Source organism: Dipodomys spectabilis, unplaced genomic scaffold (genome assembly GCF_019054845.1).
Source record: "Dipodomys spectabilis isolate Male_0828 unplaced genomic scaffold, ASM1905484v1 ptg000552l, whole genome shotgun sequence".
NCBI classification, from domain to species: Eukaryota; Metazoa; Chordata; class Mammalia; order Rodentia; family Heteromyidae; genus Dipodomys; species Dipodomys spectabilis.
In genome coordinates this window covers 737,712-752,784 of record NW_024871229.1, presented here as the reverse complement: position 1 = coordinate 752,784, position 15,073 = coordinate 737,712, and the positions used below count along the sequence as shown (strand labels likewise).

Genomic DNA, 15,073 nt, shown 5'->3' with positions numbered 1-15,073 from the left:
CTCCCAGGGCCCTGCGAGGAGCCGGCGCCGCTCTCCAGCGTGTGTACAGGAGCCGGCACACCCCGCGGCCAAGGGCACCTGCCACGGAGCTCCCTTCCACCAGGCCACGCCGCTTCCAGAGAAGTTCCAGTGCTTCCCCCCCACACCACCACCTAGGGGACATTTAAGATTCAAACCACAGGAAGAGATCACATCCCTGTTTATTGCAAAATGGTTTGTAAAAATTCTAAGAAAGTCATCATTTCCCACGTCCCCTGACTGCATAGACCTTTGCTGCAGACACCTGCTGCAGCTGACCTGCACTGGCCTCGGGCCAACCCAGCGCACGGGCCTGAGCCCGGAGCCTGTGTCCTGAGTCCCACACCACGAGCAGCGGCTCAAAGTGGGTCGCAAGGATTTACGTCTACTTGCAAAGTAAGGTCTGGAGGTGTGAGAACAGGTGCATCCCAGGTACAGCGGAAGAGCCCACTTTGGGGGAAGCCCCAGATGCCACCATCCGCGGGCGTGGGCAGGGTGGGGGCAGCCTTGCTCCTGGCTCTACAGGGGATTCCTGCGGACATCGATCATGCCTGGGCTGGCTCTTCGGGGCTCCCACCGGGACTTGAGCAAGGGTCCGAAGTTCCAGGACAGGCCCCCATCCCCTGCAGGTAACACCCGGGCCCCTAGGGGCTCGGCCACCTCCCGTGGTCTCGGATCCTCTGGGGAGCCCTGCTCCTCGCCGCCCAGGCTGCAGCGCTTCCATGTCAGGGGCAGGGGCCCCCGCACCGGATCCCTCGGCTCCTCCCTGGCTCGGGGCCCGGCCTCGGGGAGGGAGGGTGGCCAGAAAAGTTCAGGGCCTGCTGTGTGCAGCCCATCTTCTCCAGGAGCCTGTCTGTGCTCCGTGCCGAGGGTCCGCCGTTCGCCCCCTGCAAGAGAACAGTGGGTTCTTGGAGGAGATGCTGTCCTCACACCTGGCTTCCCCGAGGCCCAGTGCTGTGAGCGACTGGAACGAGCCAGCAGAAACAAGTGTGATCCGGTGATCCGGCACCGGGGCCCAAGTCTGCCCTAGCTACTTGGCAGACGGATCAGGGATCACAGGCGGCGGGGCACACCCAGTCGTTGCTGGGGCCGGGCCGGTCAGCTCAGAGAGGATGGAAGCACAGAGCCTATGCCAGCCCAGGTAGAAAGCAAGACCCAGCCCAGAAAATGACTTCCACCAAAAGGGACTGGTGGAGTGGCTCAAGTGGTGGAGCACCTGCCTAGCAAGTAGGCAGCTCTGAGTTCAAGTACTGGAAACAACGGTGGGTGCAGGTGAGTGGTCAAAGTGTTCCCCCAGAGAAGTGTGTGACTTCCAGCAGTGCGGACCAAGCTGGGACTGGGTCCGGGGGCTGGGTGAGCATACTTACCCCTGCCTGGGCCGGCCACGCAGCCCCCGGGGCCCCCGAGCTTCTGCCGCAGCTCCTGGTTTATCCACAGGTGGCGTCCCAGTTCCTTCTCCAAAGCTTGAATCCGGGCTTCGTACTGCCTCTTGCTGTCTGCCAGCCCCTCGCCCAGGTGGTCTAGTGAGGGAAGGCGGAGGAGAGGGGCGTGAGGGGCTGTGGGGAGGGCTGAGGGGCTGTGGGGAGGGCTGAGGGCCTGTGGGGGGGGTCGCGCTGGCCGCCCACCTCGCCCCTGCTGTAGCAGCAGCTGCACACTCTGCTCATGCTCCTTCTGCTGCAGTGTCAGCTGCCGGTCCATCTCCAGGCGCTGCCGCTCCAGAGCCACCTCCAGCCAGTACACCAGCCGCTGCTGCTCCTCCAGCTGCATCTCCAGCTCCGAGAAGGCGATCTGCTGCCGGTGCTGCTCCTCCCGCAGCGTCACCACCTGTCACGCGGCGGCCCTGGGTCACGGGCGGGCCCTCAGCCCCGGCCTGTCCCCGCCCTGCCACCGCTGGAGCGGGCTGCCTGACCTTGTCGAAGTACTTGCAGAGCAGGGCTCTGGTCTCGGAGGAGGAGAGGTAGCTGAGCTTGGCCATGAGGTTCATCTCGCACTGGGACAGCAGGGAGGCCGAGGCCCGCAGCACCCGCTGGCGGCTCGTGATGGCCTCGTTCTTGTACTCGATGGCGGCGTCCAGGGCCTCGATGGCCTCGTCCAGCTGGAACAGCGTCCGCTCCTCCTGCGGGACACGGGCGCAGGTAGAGGACAGGGCTCGCGCCGGGGAGCGGGGTCAGGGCGGCCTCTGCGGGGCGCACCTCGGGGGACAGCAGGCTGCCCTGCCGCAGCTTGCCGTCGATCTCCAGGCGCTGCTTGAGCAGTGCGTCCTTCTCCTGGCGCAGGGCGTCGATCTCGCCACGGATCTGCTGCTGGCTCTGGGCGCTGCCCTGCCGCAGCTGCCCGCTCTTCTCAGACAGCTCCTTCTCCAGGTGCTCGAGGCGGCTGGACACCCGCACGATGTCCTCATTCAGGGCCTGGGGACAGACAGCACCGCCAGGGGTCAGGGAAAGAGCAAGCATGGTCCTCACAGGTGACAGAACGGGCCGTGGACTCCCTGAAGGACAAGGCGGGTACGTCCCTCCCACAGGAGACCCACAGTCCCGACGCCCCGGCTCCCAGAGCGCAGAGCAGGGGAAGGGGCAGCGGAGGGAGGAGGCCAGCGCTTGGCCACCAACACCCACGGGCCCTAGAGTTCCCGTGGCTTCACTTGCGGTCGCGTAGGGCAGATTCACCTGCCTGAACTTGCCTGGCAGGAACGTCACCTGGCAGAGACTCATCTTGGGTAAATGTCTCCAGGCTGGATCTCTGCTGGCAGAATCTCCCCAGGCACGGCCTCCCCTAGCCGGCCTCACCTGGCTGGACCGCAGGCGCTTGCTCTCCAGCCCTGTCTTCTCCTGCACCAGGGCCTCCTTCTTGGCCAGGATGACCTCCCGCTTGCGGAGCTCCTCCCCCAGCTCCTCCAGCGCCCGCCGCTGCTGCAGCACCTTCTCCATCTCCTGGTCCAGCCACCTCTTCTGCTCCTCGATCTTCTGAGGGTGCGGCGACAGGGTGGAGAGCCCTCAGCTCCCCGCCCTGGTGGAAGGCTCCACCCACCCACGGCCCGCAGCAGCCAACCCCGCTGCAGAGCACGCGCGCCCCGCCCACCTGCTGCTGCTCCAGGCTGACCACAGAGCCATTGCTGCCGCTGCGCCTCTTCCTCTGGAAGGCCGCGATCTCCTCCGTCTTGATCTTCAGGATCTTCTGCTGCTGCTCGTGCTTCAGCTCCAGCTCCTGGCGGAGGAGCCGGTGGATGTGGCTGGCCAGAGCGACGCCCCGCGCCCCTCCCAGGCCTGCCCTGTGCACCCACAGCCACAGACGGGCACGCGGGCGCAGATGCTCGCCAGCTCCCAGCACACCCGTCACCCACGAGCTCCAGCCCACTCAGCCCTCCCCACAGCTGGGTCTCAGAGGGGCTCAGCCCCACACATTGTAAGATCACACGGGGAGGAGGAGGCCGGGCCCCACGCGCCCCGGGCCCGGCCTGACCTTGACACGGTGCTGCCGCTTGTTCATCTCCGTCTCCAGCCGCCGCTTCTGCTCCGTCTCGTCCCGCAGCCGCTGCTGCAGCTGGCTCTGCTGCCGCCGCATGAGCTGCACGTTCCTCTCCAGCTCCTGCAGCCGCTTCTCGCGCTGCGCCGACAGCGACACCAGCCGCTCGGTCGCCTGCTTCTTCTCTTTCAGCACCTGGGACCCGTACAGCCGTGCGTGGGGCTTCGTGCTCGCCCCTCGCCAAGGACCAACGGGCAGACAAGGGATGCAGGGCAGAGGGGCCGGGCAGCCGCCGGGCCTGCCCCATGCACCCAGCGCTGTCAGCCGGGCTCCGGGTTTGTGAAACCCCACCAGCGTGACAATGGAGACTCCTACTATCCCTTTGGTTCAGATTGGGAAACCTTAGCACAGAGAGTTTGGGGAACTTAACCCAAGACACAGCACAGCTCGGGTCCACCCAGCAGTCAGCCCCAGAGCCCAGACTCCTGACCGTCCCTTTGGATGGGCGTCTGTACTGAAGGAGGGGAGGGGAAGGGAAACAGGGAGGATGGGAAGGAGGGGGAGGGCGAGAGCACAAAGAGGTGAGTGGAATCCCATGAAGGTAGAAATTAGGGACGAGGGGCTGGGGGCTGTGGCTCAGTGGAGGGGTGCAGGCCCTGGGTCTATCCTCAACCCCAAAGGACAGATCAGCAAGGATGGACAGTACTGTGGCCCAGATGGGAGTCCTGCCCCCCAGCCCTGTACTCGAGACCTGACTGGAGGCGCACCGGGCCCCTAGGCAGCCACGGGGGGGGAAGGGGGGAGTGTGTGTAAATGAGGCCACAAGGGGCCACACCCAGGGCAGAGGGCGTCCGCACACCCGGAGGGCAGGTGCCCGGGGAAGGGCAGCGAGGACAGTGTCCCCAACCTAGGACCCCAAGAACACAGCATGGGTAGCAAAGGAACACAGCTGCCACAGCCACCAGTGGACAGCGGGCAGGTGCCACGTGGGTGCTGTCTGCCCAGTGGCCCATGGGAAGGTAAACTGATGGCGTCCGAAGGACGGGCAGAAGGATGGACGGGGTGGGGGGGGTAGCACGGAGCTGCCCGCCAGCCCTGCGGTGCTGCGGGCCCAGCGGGGCCGGCTCCTGTACACGCCAGACAGAGCGGGCAGGGCTGCACACAGGGCCCCTCGTCCAGGGCCGGGGCCCCGGCGCGGGCGCGGCACTGACCTGCACCTGGCTCTGGGCAGCAGCCACCCTCTTTTGGAACTCCTGCAGCCGGGAGCGCTCGCCCGCGTCCCGCGGCTCCCGGGCCTCCAGCTCCCGCAGCTGCCTCTGGCCCTCACTCAGCTCGGCCCGCGCCCGCTCCGCCTCCCGCTCCAGCTGCCCGATGCGCTGGCTGTGCTGACGGTTCAGGGCCTGGGCCGCCTTCCCTGCAAAGCAAGGGGGAGGCCCCGGTGGCATGGGCACGGCTCCCGGAGCAGGGAGCTGCTTTTCCCACAGCCTGGATGCCTGTGCGGGTTGTGCCGTGGAGACCAGCAGAAGGCCCCCCTCCTCTCCCGCCCCGCACTCCCTCCCCGCACTCCCTCCCTTTCTGTGCTTCAGATAGGATCTTGCCCTTTTCTCCTGGGGCTGGAAGTGCACAGCGCCACCCTGGCTCATCCTCTGATAGCGGGTGTCGCTACTTGGGGGGAGGGGTGGGTGGGGGCCGGGTTAGCCTTGAACTGCAGTCCTCCTAAGTGAAGTGCTGTGAGGATTCTGCTGCACACAGGGAGGCCGGTCTTACGTGCTGGGCATGAGAGAGTTTGCAGCGGCAGAGTGCTCGCCTGCTCCAGCCCCAAATGACATGCGCTTTGTAAAATGTGCTTTATGGTTATATTTTTTTAAAATGTCCAAATATTGTTGAACGGTAACAGGACGGAGGAGGACGGGAAGACACGGTGTCTGCGGTTTGCATCGACTCTACCAGCCCTGAATACGGGGAATCAGAACCAAGGGGGGGAAAACTTAGGGTCTGCAAAGCCTGGACAGAAAGTCTCCAGAAAGGGGAGGCACCCTAGCTACTCAGGAGACTGAGGTCTGAGGATCGTGGTTCAAAGCCAGACCCAGGCAGGAAAGTCCGTGAGACTCTCAACTCCAACGAAAGCTCCAAAAAGCCATAGGTGGAGCTGTGGCTCAGGTGGTAGAGGCCAGCCTTGAGTGAAGGAGCTAAGGGACAGGGCCCAGGCCCTGCGCTCAAGCCCCAGTACAGGAAAAACAACGACAAAAGGAAGTCAGCGCGTTCCCGTCACCCCCGCTTCTCAGCCTCTTCACTGGAAACTGCACAGGAATCTGTCACACACTCCCAAGCATTACAATAACTCCAGGGGCTAAACACACACACACACACACCCCAGGCTGCCCTGCTGATGCGGCAAGGCTGGGCATGCGCACGCTGAAACAGGCAGCCCTGAGCAGTTAGCCCCACCGCGGACGGCCCATGTAAGCTCTCCGGAGCCACTGTGTTTCACCACAAACTGCCATGGAAGCGCAGCCAGCTCGAACCCCAGGTTAGAGGAGAAAGCGGACAGGCAGAGGGGGGGGTCAGGTGGCCGGCTTGAGGCCGCGCAGCTGCATCTCCCTCCCAGGAGCCACGGGCGGGGAAGGGCAGGTACTGGGGGGCGAGGCCCACCTCACCTGTCCGAACCAGCTCCCCAATGAGCTCCTCCTTCATGCGGATGTTGATGGCCAGCTCCCGGATCTTCTGCTGGGCCTGGGCCAACCGCCACTCCCAGGCCGAGGCAGCGGGGGCTTGGCGGGTGGGGACCACAGCCTGACGGCCACCGGCTGCTGGAACAGGCAGACGCCAGGGCCTCCCTGGGTGAAAAGCTGCCAGGGTGTGTGCCTGGGAAAGAGCCCCGCTCTGCGTCCCTCCCAGCTCACCTTTGGGCCCGGGGGTGGCAGCTCCCGGCTCCTGAGGGCAGGCCTCTGGGTCCTTCCTGTCCAGCGGGCTCCCTGGCCTCTGCCTCTGGCTCCAGTGGCTGACTCCATTCCTGGTGAGCAGAAGCAAGAGTCTGCCCTTCTCCACAGCCCGCCCCTGGCCCCTGACCCCTGACCCCTGGTTCCAACCCAGGCCCAGTGCCTGGGCCTGAAGGAAGAAGCCACTAGGCCCTCCAGTCCCCAGGACAAGAATCTGGGAGAATCCAGAGAACAGAGAGAGAGCGTGGGGTGGTGGAGGCATCAAGGGCCACCTGGGGGGATTCAGAGGCCTGGGTCACCCCATATTACAGCCTCAGCCACTAAGGGCTGGTGAGGAGAGGACTCAGCCACGACTCCCCATCAGGCCGGCAATGGACTCACCTGCGGAGGTGTAAGGCCCTCCTGGGCAGCTCCTCTTCTTCCTCTGAAGAGGAGCCACTCTCCAGCCTGTCCACCTCAGCCAGCAGCTCGGCTCCAGCCTCCCTGCCGTCCGTCACCTGCTAGGGGAGTAGCGGGGGCTGGGGAATCCAGCAGACATCTTCTGGGCCTTTCCCACCCCGGCTCTACCCTTGCAGAGCGCTGCCCCTCCTGGGCACCACCCCCAGGCCAGCCCAGCCTTCCCTGCCAGGCCAGGCTCAGCTGGGCACACGCCCCGCCCCCACCCCAGCTCCAGGGCACCTGGCTCTCAGGCACAAGTGGTTCGAACCCAAGTCCCATCTAACCACCCAACCCTGCCAGAGCTGAGCTGTGGGTGGGTGTGCACAGGCAGGCACCCAATCCAAGACCTCCTAGATGTTATCATTTTGGATGCTGGTACTGGGGCTTGAACTCAGAACTTCTCACTCTTGCTCAGTGCCTTTTTTGCTCAAGGTTAGCACCCTACCACTTGAACCACATCTCCACTTCCAGCTTTTTGCTGGTTAATTAGAAGAGTTTCACAGACTTTTTTGGGGGGGTGAGGGGGACAGGTCTAGCTTCCAACCATGATCCTCAAGTCTCAGCCTCTTGAGTAGTTAGGATTATGGGTGTGAGCTGAGATGAGCTGGGCTGGGAGGGAGGAGGGGTAGAGGGTTAAATGCTGGAGTGAATGCAACACAGGAGATCGACTCAGACAAATCGGGGCCCGGGGAAGAATGAACTTGCCAGGCTAGCCATGAAGAGACACAGAGTGGCAAGCCTTCGGGAGTGAGAACCAGAGCCCGTCTCTAACCTCCCCCCACCCTTCCTTCCCTCCGCGGACACCAAAACAGGCAGCCTGTAACTCACAGCTGGCTCCAAGGAAAGGAGGGAGTGTTCCCACGTGGCCACCCTCCCCAGCCCGAGCTGAACCCGATCACAGCAGGGCCTGGCCCGGCCCGGCCCGGCCCGGCCCGGCCCGGCCCATCCCAACCCACCCCCAGCCCGGAGACCCTGCGCTGCCCCTCCTCACCTCATCCCGCGGCTCAGGGTCAACTTCATCTCCAGGAAGACAACCAGAGGGCACCATGCCCAGTCGTTGGCTGTGGGCGCCCCCAAGAGGGGCTGTGTGAGGCCTGGGCACGAAGGATCCGGGGGGCAGGCCCTGCAGGAGCCCGGGGTCCCCCAAGCCAGGCCGCACCAACTCTAGCCGCAGCCGAAGTTCCACCATCTCCTCCTGCTGCTCGCGCAGCCGGTCACTCTGCAAGATACGGGCGGTACCGGAGGCGTGGCCTTGCAGGGGGCGTGGTGCATGGGCGTGACATCGGCGAGGGGATCAGACCAGTGTGTGGTGAGGGTGAAGGCGTGGCCTTGTAGGGGGCGTGGTAAAGGGGCGTGACCAGCGTGTGACAGACATGAGTGGGTGTGGCCAATGGGGCGTGGCCTTGCAGGAGCGTGGTGAAGGGGCGTGGCCGGTAGGTGACAGCTGGGGCGTGGTCGCTGTGGGCGGGGCCGGCGGTGGGCGGGGCCGGCGGTGGGCAGGGCCGGCGGGCAGGGCGGCTTGCTGACGGTCCCTGGTGCTAGCACCCCACCTCTGCGGCGACTGAAGATCAGATTCCCGGGTTCCCCAGGACACAGCACCAGTTCAGCCGCAAGCTCCAGCCCTTTCCCCGGAGGGCTTCCCACGCCCTGTACCCCTAGTCCAGGTGCCGGAGGGCGCTGGCTCCCCGGGGGTGCCCGGTGGGCGGGGCGGGATCCCCGGCCACAGGCCCGCCTCTCCACACAAATCCGTCCTGCGGCTCTGCAACTGCCCTTGCCGCCCCCCTCATCCCCCCTCCCGTGCTCATCCTGTCATCCGGGCATCTCAGCCTCCCCGGACCGCGCTCTGGAAGGCGGCCCCACCTGCAGCTTGTACTGCTCCATGGCGTCCTCCAGCGCAGCCAGAAAATCCCGGTTCTCCTCCTCCAGCCGCGCCACCTGGGCCTGCAGGGCCAGCAGCTGCTGCGCCCCCTCGTCCTCCTGGGGAGCGGGAGAGAGGCTTCCGGAGTGGGTGGCTTGGCCGGCCCTACCCGGCCCCACCCGACCCTGCTCCGAGCCCCGGGGCCCCGGGGGCCGGCCGTGCAGGCCACCTGGGCTACTCCGGCCATTGTTCACCAATCAGTAACGGTATTGTCATTGCCGGCCAGGCCCGGGACCCCGGTCATCAGGAGTGACTGTGTGTCTGTGTCTGTCTGTCCTGGCGCTTGAGCTCAGGGCCTGGAGCTCTTGGTTTTGTCGCTCTACCGCTTGAGCCCCCGCGCCACGGGCTCAGTGCTGGTGGACTGGGGACGGGGGTGGCACGGGATCCTCGGATCTCGGCGTCCCGAGTGGGAGGGCCCTGGCCGCCTCCCCACCCCCCACGGCGGGCAGGTGCACACCTGAGCCGGGGCCCCGCCGGGCGCCGCGGGGTCCTCGGCCGGGGCGCTCTCCACGCCGCTGTCGGGGCCCGAGGCGGAGCTCAGCGCGCTGCGCTCACCGTCCACGGCGCACAGCCAGTCGCGCACCTTGCGGGCGGCGGCGCCGGGCAGCCCGGGCTCAGCCTGCAGCTGGCGCAGGAGGCTGTAGGCGGCCAGGGTGCGGGCCCGGTAGCGCGCGCACTCGGCGCCCAGGCGCGCGGCGGCGGCGGGGTCCGCGGGGGCCGGCGGCGGGGCCCGGGGCGCGCCGGCCGCGGTGGATGATGCGCGTCTCCGAGCGGTGGCGCGGCGGCCCCCGGGGCCCCGCCGCCGCCTCGTCCTCGGCCCCGCGCTCCGCCTCGGGCTTCCAGTTGACGCAGGCGCGGTTGCGGATGTTCTGCGCGCGGCTGGCGTAGTTGAGCGTGTGCAGCGTCTCCTCCAGGTCGGAGGACGAGGGGCTCACGCAGGCGATCATCACGGTCTTGGCGTTCCCGCCCAGCGAGTCTTTGAGGATCCTGGGGGCGGGGCGGGGCGGGGGTGAGGTCGAGGTGGGGGCGGGGCGGGGGCGGGGTGAGGTGGGGGGGTGAGGTCGGGGTGGGGGCGGGGTGAGGTCGGGGGGTGAGGTCGGGGTGGGGGCGGGGCGGGGGCGGGGGCGGGGGCGGGGGCGGGGTGAAGTCGGGGGGGGTGAGGTCGGGGTGGGGGCGGGGCGGGGGCGGGGGTGGGGGCGGGGGCGGGGTGAAGTCGGGGGGGGTGAGGTCGGGGTGGGGGCGGGGCGGGGGCGGGGTGAGGTCAGGGTGGGGGCGGGGCGGGGGCGGGGCGAGGTCGGGGTGGGGGCGGGGTGAAGTCTGGGGGAGTGAGGTCGGGGTGGGGGCGGGGCGAGGTCGGGGTGGGGGCGGGGCGGGGGCGGGGGCGGGGTGAGGTCGGGGTGGGGGCGGGGTGAAGTCTGGGGGGGGTGAGGTCGGGGTGGGGGCGGGGCGAGGTCGGGGTGGGGGCGGGGCGAGGTCGGGGTAGGGGCGGGGTGAGGTCGGGGGGGTGAGGTCGGGGTGGGGGCGGGGCGGGGCGGGGGTGGGGCGGGGGCGGGGTGAAGTCGGGGGGGGGGGTGAGGTCGGGGCGGGGGCGGGGGCGAGGTCAGGGTGGGGGCGGGGCGGGGCGGGGGCGGGGCGAGGTCGGGTGGGGGCGGGGCGGGGGCGGGGGCGGGGTGAAGTCTGGGGGGGTGAGGTCGGGGTGGGGGCGGGGCGAGGTCGGGGTGGGGGCGGGGCGAGGTCGGGGTGGGGGCGGGGCGAGGTCGGGGTGGGGGCGGGGCGAGGTCGGGGTGGGGGCGGGGTCAGAGCCTCCCCCCCCACCCCCCGCGCCCCCCTCACCGGGTGATCTTGGAGTCGCGGTAGGGCACGTGGCTGCCGCGCCGCCGCGGGTCCCCCAGCGCGCTGATGACGTTGCCCAGCGCCAGCAGGCTGCTGTTGATGCGCACGCTCTCCCGCAGCCGCGCGCCCGCGCCGCCCGTGCGCAGCGCCCGCTCCGAGCCCGCCAGGTCCACGAAGTGGAACTTGGAGAGCAGCAGGCGGCCGGCCGGCCGGGACGCGCGGCCCGGGGCGCGGCCGCGCTGCCGCAGCGTCACCGTGAACACCGTGTGCGAGCGGCTGGAGCGCCGGTGGAAGGCCGTGGGCCCCGTGTGCCGCGCCGCGTTGCCCATCTCCAGCAGGCTCAGCACCTCGTCCAGGCCCTCCACGTCCACCTCCTTCACCCCGCACAGCGCTGCGGGCACGGAGGGCCGTGAGCCCCTCCCCGGGGCGGGGGCGGCCACCCCGTCCTCCCGGGGGAGGGAGCACCGGCTCACCCACGCTCCCGCGGTCGTCCTCCCGCAGCTGGATGTCGCGGCTGGCCGTGGTCACCTCCAGCAGGTCGCGGAGCTGCTCCTTGTACACCTCCAGGTAGGACACGTGCACCAGGCAGTCCAGCAGGTCGTTCTCGTCGATCAGCTTGAAGGCCTCGGCCATGGCTCTCGGGATGATGCCCTGCTCCTCCTCCTGCAGGGAGGCTGGGGGGGGGGGGACAGCGCAGGGCGTGGGGGACAGCGCAGGGACCCGGGGGGACAGCGCAGGGCGTGGGGGGAACAGTTCGGGGGGGCAGTTCAGGGGGGACAGCTCAGGATGTGTGGGGAACAGTTCCGGGGGGCCGTTCAGGGGGGACAGCGCAGGGCGTGGGGGACAGTGCAGGGTCCCGGGGGGACAGCACAGGGTGTGTGGGGAACAGTTCGGGGGGGCAGTTCAGGGGGGACAGCGCAGGGTGTCGGGCCGCCTGCCTCCCCCAGGCCCTCAATCCTCCCCCCCACTGCACACCACCAGATTTTTCAACATGAATGTTTACTCCTACAGAGAACTCTTCATGACACATAGTTTTCCATCTCTTGTCTGTCTGTCTGTCTACCTATCTGTCTCTGCATTTTGCAGGGCCGGGGATCAAATGCACAGACTGAGTATGCTGACAACACTGCAGGTAAGCGACACCCCCAGCCTTGGGATACATCATCCGGAAAATAAAACAGTATTGGAAAGAACGGGCGCCACATACTTTTTAGTTTTTAAAGAAGAATAATTTTCAGAGAGAAACCGGCATGCTCACAGGGCGATTTCTACAAGGCGGTTATCAAGTAGGTTGCTTTGTGCGTGTAGTTACCTGTCTGTTTTCCTACAATAAACAAGCATGCTTTCCTAACTGCTTTGCTCCCCACAACTCATGAGTTGGAATCCTTACTCTGGGTGAGACAGTGTGAGGATTGGGGGGACTAGGTCATGGGGGGGAGGAGAGGAATTTGTCCCTTATTATTTAGAGGAAGAGGTGTCTGAAGGGTCTTTTTCTGCTCTGTTAGCACTAGCACTGACCAGTCTCCAAAACGGGGAGAAAGAAACTTCTGATAATGTGCCACCCAGTCTATGAGATTCAGTCACAACAACCAGCATGCACTACAACAGGGAGTGACCTCAGGCAGGGCTGGGGATGTGGCTCCGCGATACAGCACTTGCCTAGCATGTAGGAGGCTCTGTCCATCCCTAGCACGAAAAACAAAAGAAGAAGAAAGGGGCAGGGCGCTGGTGGCTCAAACCTGTCATCCTAGCTACTCAGGAGGCCTGAGATCTGAGGATTGTGGTTCAAAGCCAGCCCGGGCAGGAAAGTCCTTGAGACTCTTATCTCCAATGAACCACCAGAAAACCAGAAGTGGCACTGTAGCTCAAGTGGTAGAGTGCTCACCTTGAGCTGAAGTGCTCAGGGACAGTGCCCAGGCCCTAAGTTCAAGCCCCACCACCAACAATACACACACACACACAAAAGAAAAAAAGAAAAAGGGGAAGAAAAACACAGTAACCTCAGAAAGCACAGTTCCTATTTTCCTATTCCAGGCAGGTCCCTTAGTGGAAGGTCAGAGGTGCCCAGGGCCTGGTGCAGTGTCACTCACCCACACTGGCCTCCCCCATGGTGTATGTCTTCCCGGAGCCCGTCTGGCCATAGGCAAAGACAGTGGCATTGAAGCCCTCAAAGAATGCCTCCAGGAGGGGCTGCACGCAGGCCTGGTACACAGCCTCCTGCCCAGCGTCCTCTGCCAGCACCACGTGAAAGCCAAAGTGGCGGTCACGCCCCAGGGTGACCCGGCCATCCTCTGGCTCCACCTGCAGGCAGCTCTGGTGTCCATGGAGCAGCTCCTTGGGCAGCAGTGGGCGGACTCGAAGGGCCACCCTCACTGGAGCCTCTTCGTCCCCAGGCAGCCGCTGGGCCTCCAGCCCCATACCGAACAAAGGCTCTGCGGAGAGAAGGAGAGACCCCCTTGTCCCCAGCACCTAAACTCCAGGGGTCTAGACACACCCTGCAGGTCCCACAGCCTGGACGGACTCTGGAGGGATGGGGAAAGAGCCACACCCCACTGGGGAGCTCCATTCCTCAGCAGCCGGGGCTTTCCCGTAGTCTCTTAGATCACAGAACTCCATCCCCACCTTCTGCTAAAAAGCCAACAGATCCTAGCCGGGTGCCAGTGGCTCATGCCCGTCACCTCAGCTACTGAGAAGGCTGAGATTTGAGGATCCCAGTTTGAAGCTAGCCTGGGAAGCAAAGTCCATGAAACTCTGGTCTCTGGTTAATCACCAAAAAGCCAGAAGTGGCACTGTGGCTCAAGGGCTAGAGGGCTAGCCCTGAGCAAAAAAGCTCAGGGGCAGTGTCCAGGCCCTGAGGTCAAGCCCCAGGATTGGCGCACGGGCGCTCATACACACACACACACACACACACACACACACACACACACGCACGCACGCACGCAGCCAACAGATCCTTCTAGATGGTGCTGCAACCACCAAATCCTGCCCATTCCACCTCCTAAACATCCCAGGATCACCTGAGCTGCTCATCCTACGGTCAGTGCCCTGGTCTAGGTGCCAGAGTGATTTCTGCCAGCACTCTTTCCGTATCTGAGTCTCCCCCCTCCCTGCCCCCTATGCCTCCCACTAAAGCAGCCAGGGGCATCTTTCAGAAATACAAAGGTAATCAACGTCACCCCCGCCCAGGTTAACCCTCCCAAACATGGCCCAGGTTAACCCTCCAAACACAGGTCACTGCCTTTAGGATTCAAAAAAAGGCAAGAGTTAAAACGCTGACCACGCTCCTCCCTGGCACTAAGCCTTCCTCATCTCTCTCCCCAGCAACCGCAGTTACCAAAGCATCTCTCCATCCCTGCTTAGGCCAGGCCCACCTTCAGAGGGCCAAGGAGGTGCCTCTGCTCTGTGCCAACCTCTCTCTCTCTCTCTCTCTCTCTCTCACACACACACACACACACACACACACACACTGCCCTGTGTGTGTGCTGCGCCCACTGACCGCGGCGATGAAATTGCCAAGCCTCTTCCACTTTCCAGGCCGGGGGACCCCCTCTGTCCCCTCGGAGCTGCCATTACCAGCGCCCAGGGCCAGGCCCTGCCTGCCTCGGCCTGCCTGGGCCTTCCGCGCACCCCGACCTCGGTGAGCCCCTCGGCGGGGGCCCACCGCACAAGGGGTCCCCGTGCGCCCCGCCCGGCCGCGGTGCCCGGCGCGGGGACGCCGCACGCGGCAGACTCCCCCAAAAAAGTTTGAAGCAGGGACTGCGAATGCGGGGCCCCGCCAGGCCCGGCCCGGGATGCCGGCCTCGGCCCCCATAATTGGGGAAGGGGGGGCCGGCCCGCCCTGGGAGGAGCTCCCTGGCGGCCGGAGAGGAAGAGGGGGGGCAGCCAGGACGCCAGGGCGGGCAGGGTCCCGGGACCACCCCGCTGTGCCCGGCCTCGTCCCTCCCCTCCCCCGGCCGCGCCCTCCCCCGCCTCGTCCCGCCCCCCCCCCCGGCCGCGACTCCCCCCACTGCACCCCCAGCCCAAGCCCGCACCCACCTGCCGGCGCGCGGGCGCAGCCCTCGGCCGTGCGAGCGGGCCCGGCGCCTCCGCGCGGCGCGCCCCGATGCCGTCACCGGGACCCCTGCACCCCCCACATCCCGCCCCTCACCCGCAAGTCCGCCCGCCTCTGGGCTGGGGCGGAGCCGGGCGGGGCCTGAGCGGCCGGAAGGGGCGGGGCGCGATCGAGGGGCGGGGCCTGGCACGGGGCGGGGCCTTGTCGAGGGGCGGGGCTGGGGCCGAAGCGTCTCCACCGGGCTTCTCCTGCCTCCTGCAGGTCGAGTGTCCTCAGCGAGACGCGTCCGCGTCCTGGGCCGGCTGCCCTCGTCTCGGTCCCTCTCTCGGTGCCAAGCCGGCCTCCCACCCCGCGACCACGGCCCAACCTCCCATCTCCCCCGTCTCCGCGCCCACCCCGATCGCTCTCGCGGTT

At 66.4% G+C, this 15,073-nt stretch overlaps 1 protein-coding gene across 1 annotated transcript; it reads right to left on the bottom strand.

Annotated features, from left to right (window-relative positions):
- Nucleotides 1-182: 182 nt before the first annotated feature.
- Nucleotides 183-14,709, bottom strand: Kif7 (kinesin family member 7). The gene is given in 20 exon segments (XM_042670464.1): nt 183-905; nt 1,386-1,538; nt 1,644-1,842; nt 1,928-2,134; nt 2,211-2,426; nt 2,805-2,981; nt 3,097-3,222; nt 3,478-3,675; nt 4,692-4,894; nt 6,138-6,290; nt 6,384-6,493; nt 6,801-6,919; nt 7,849-8,076; nt 8,718-8,834; nt 9,233-9,493; nt 9,495-9,762; nt 10,609-10,999; nt 11,082-11,282; nt 12,699-13,040; nt 14,644-14,709. Coding segments are annotated over 19 exon segments (4,023 nt in total). The 5' UTR covers nt 13,027-13,040; nt 14,644-14,709; the 3' UTR covers nt 183-537.
- Between the last annotated feature and the right edge of the window lie 364 nt (nt 14,710-15,073).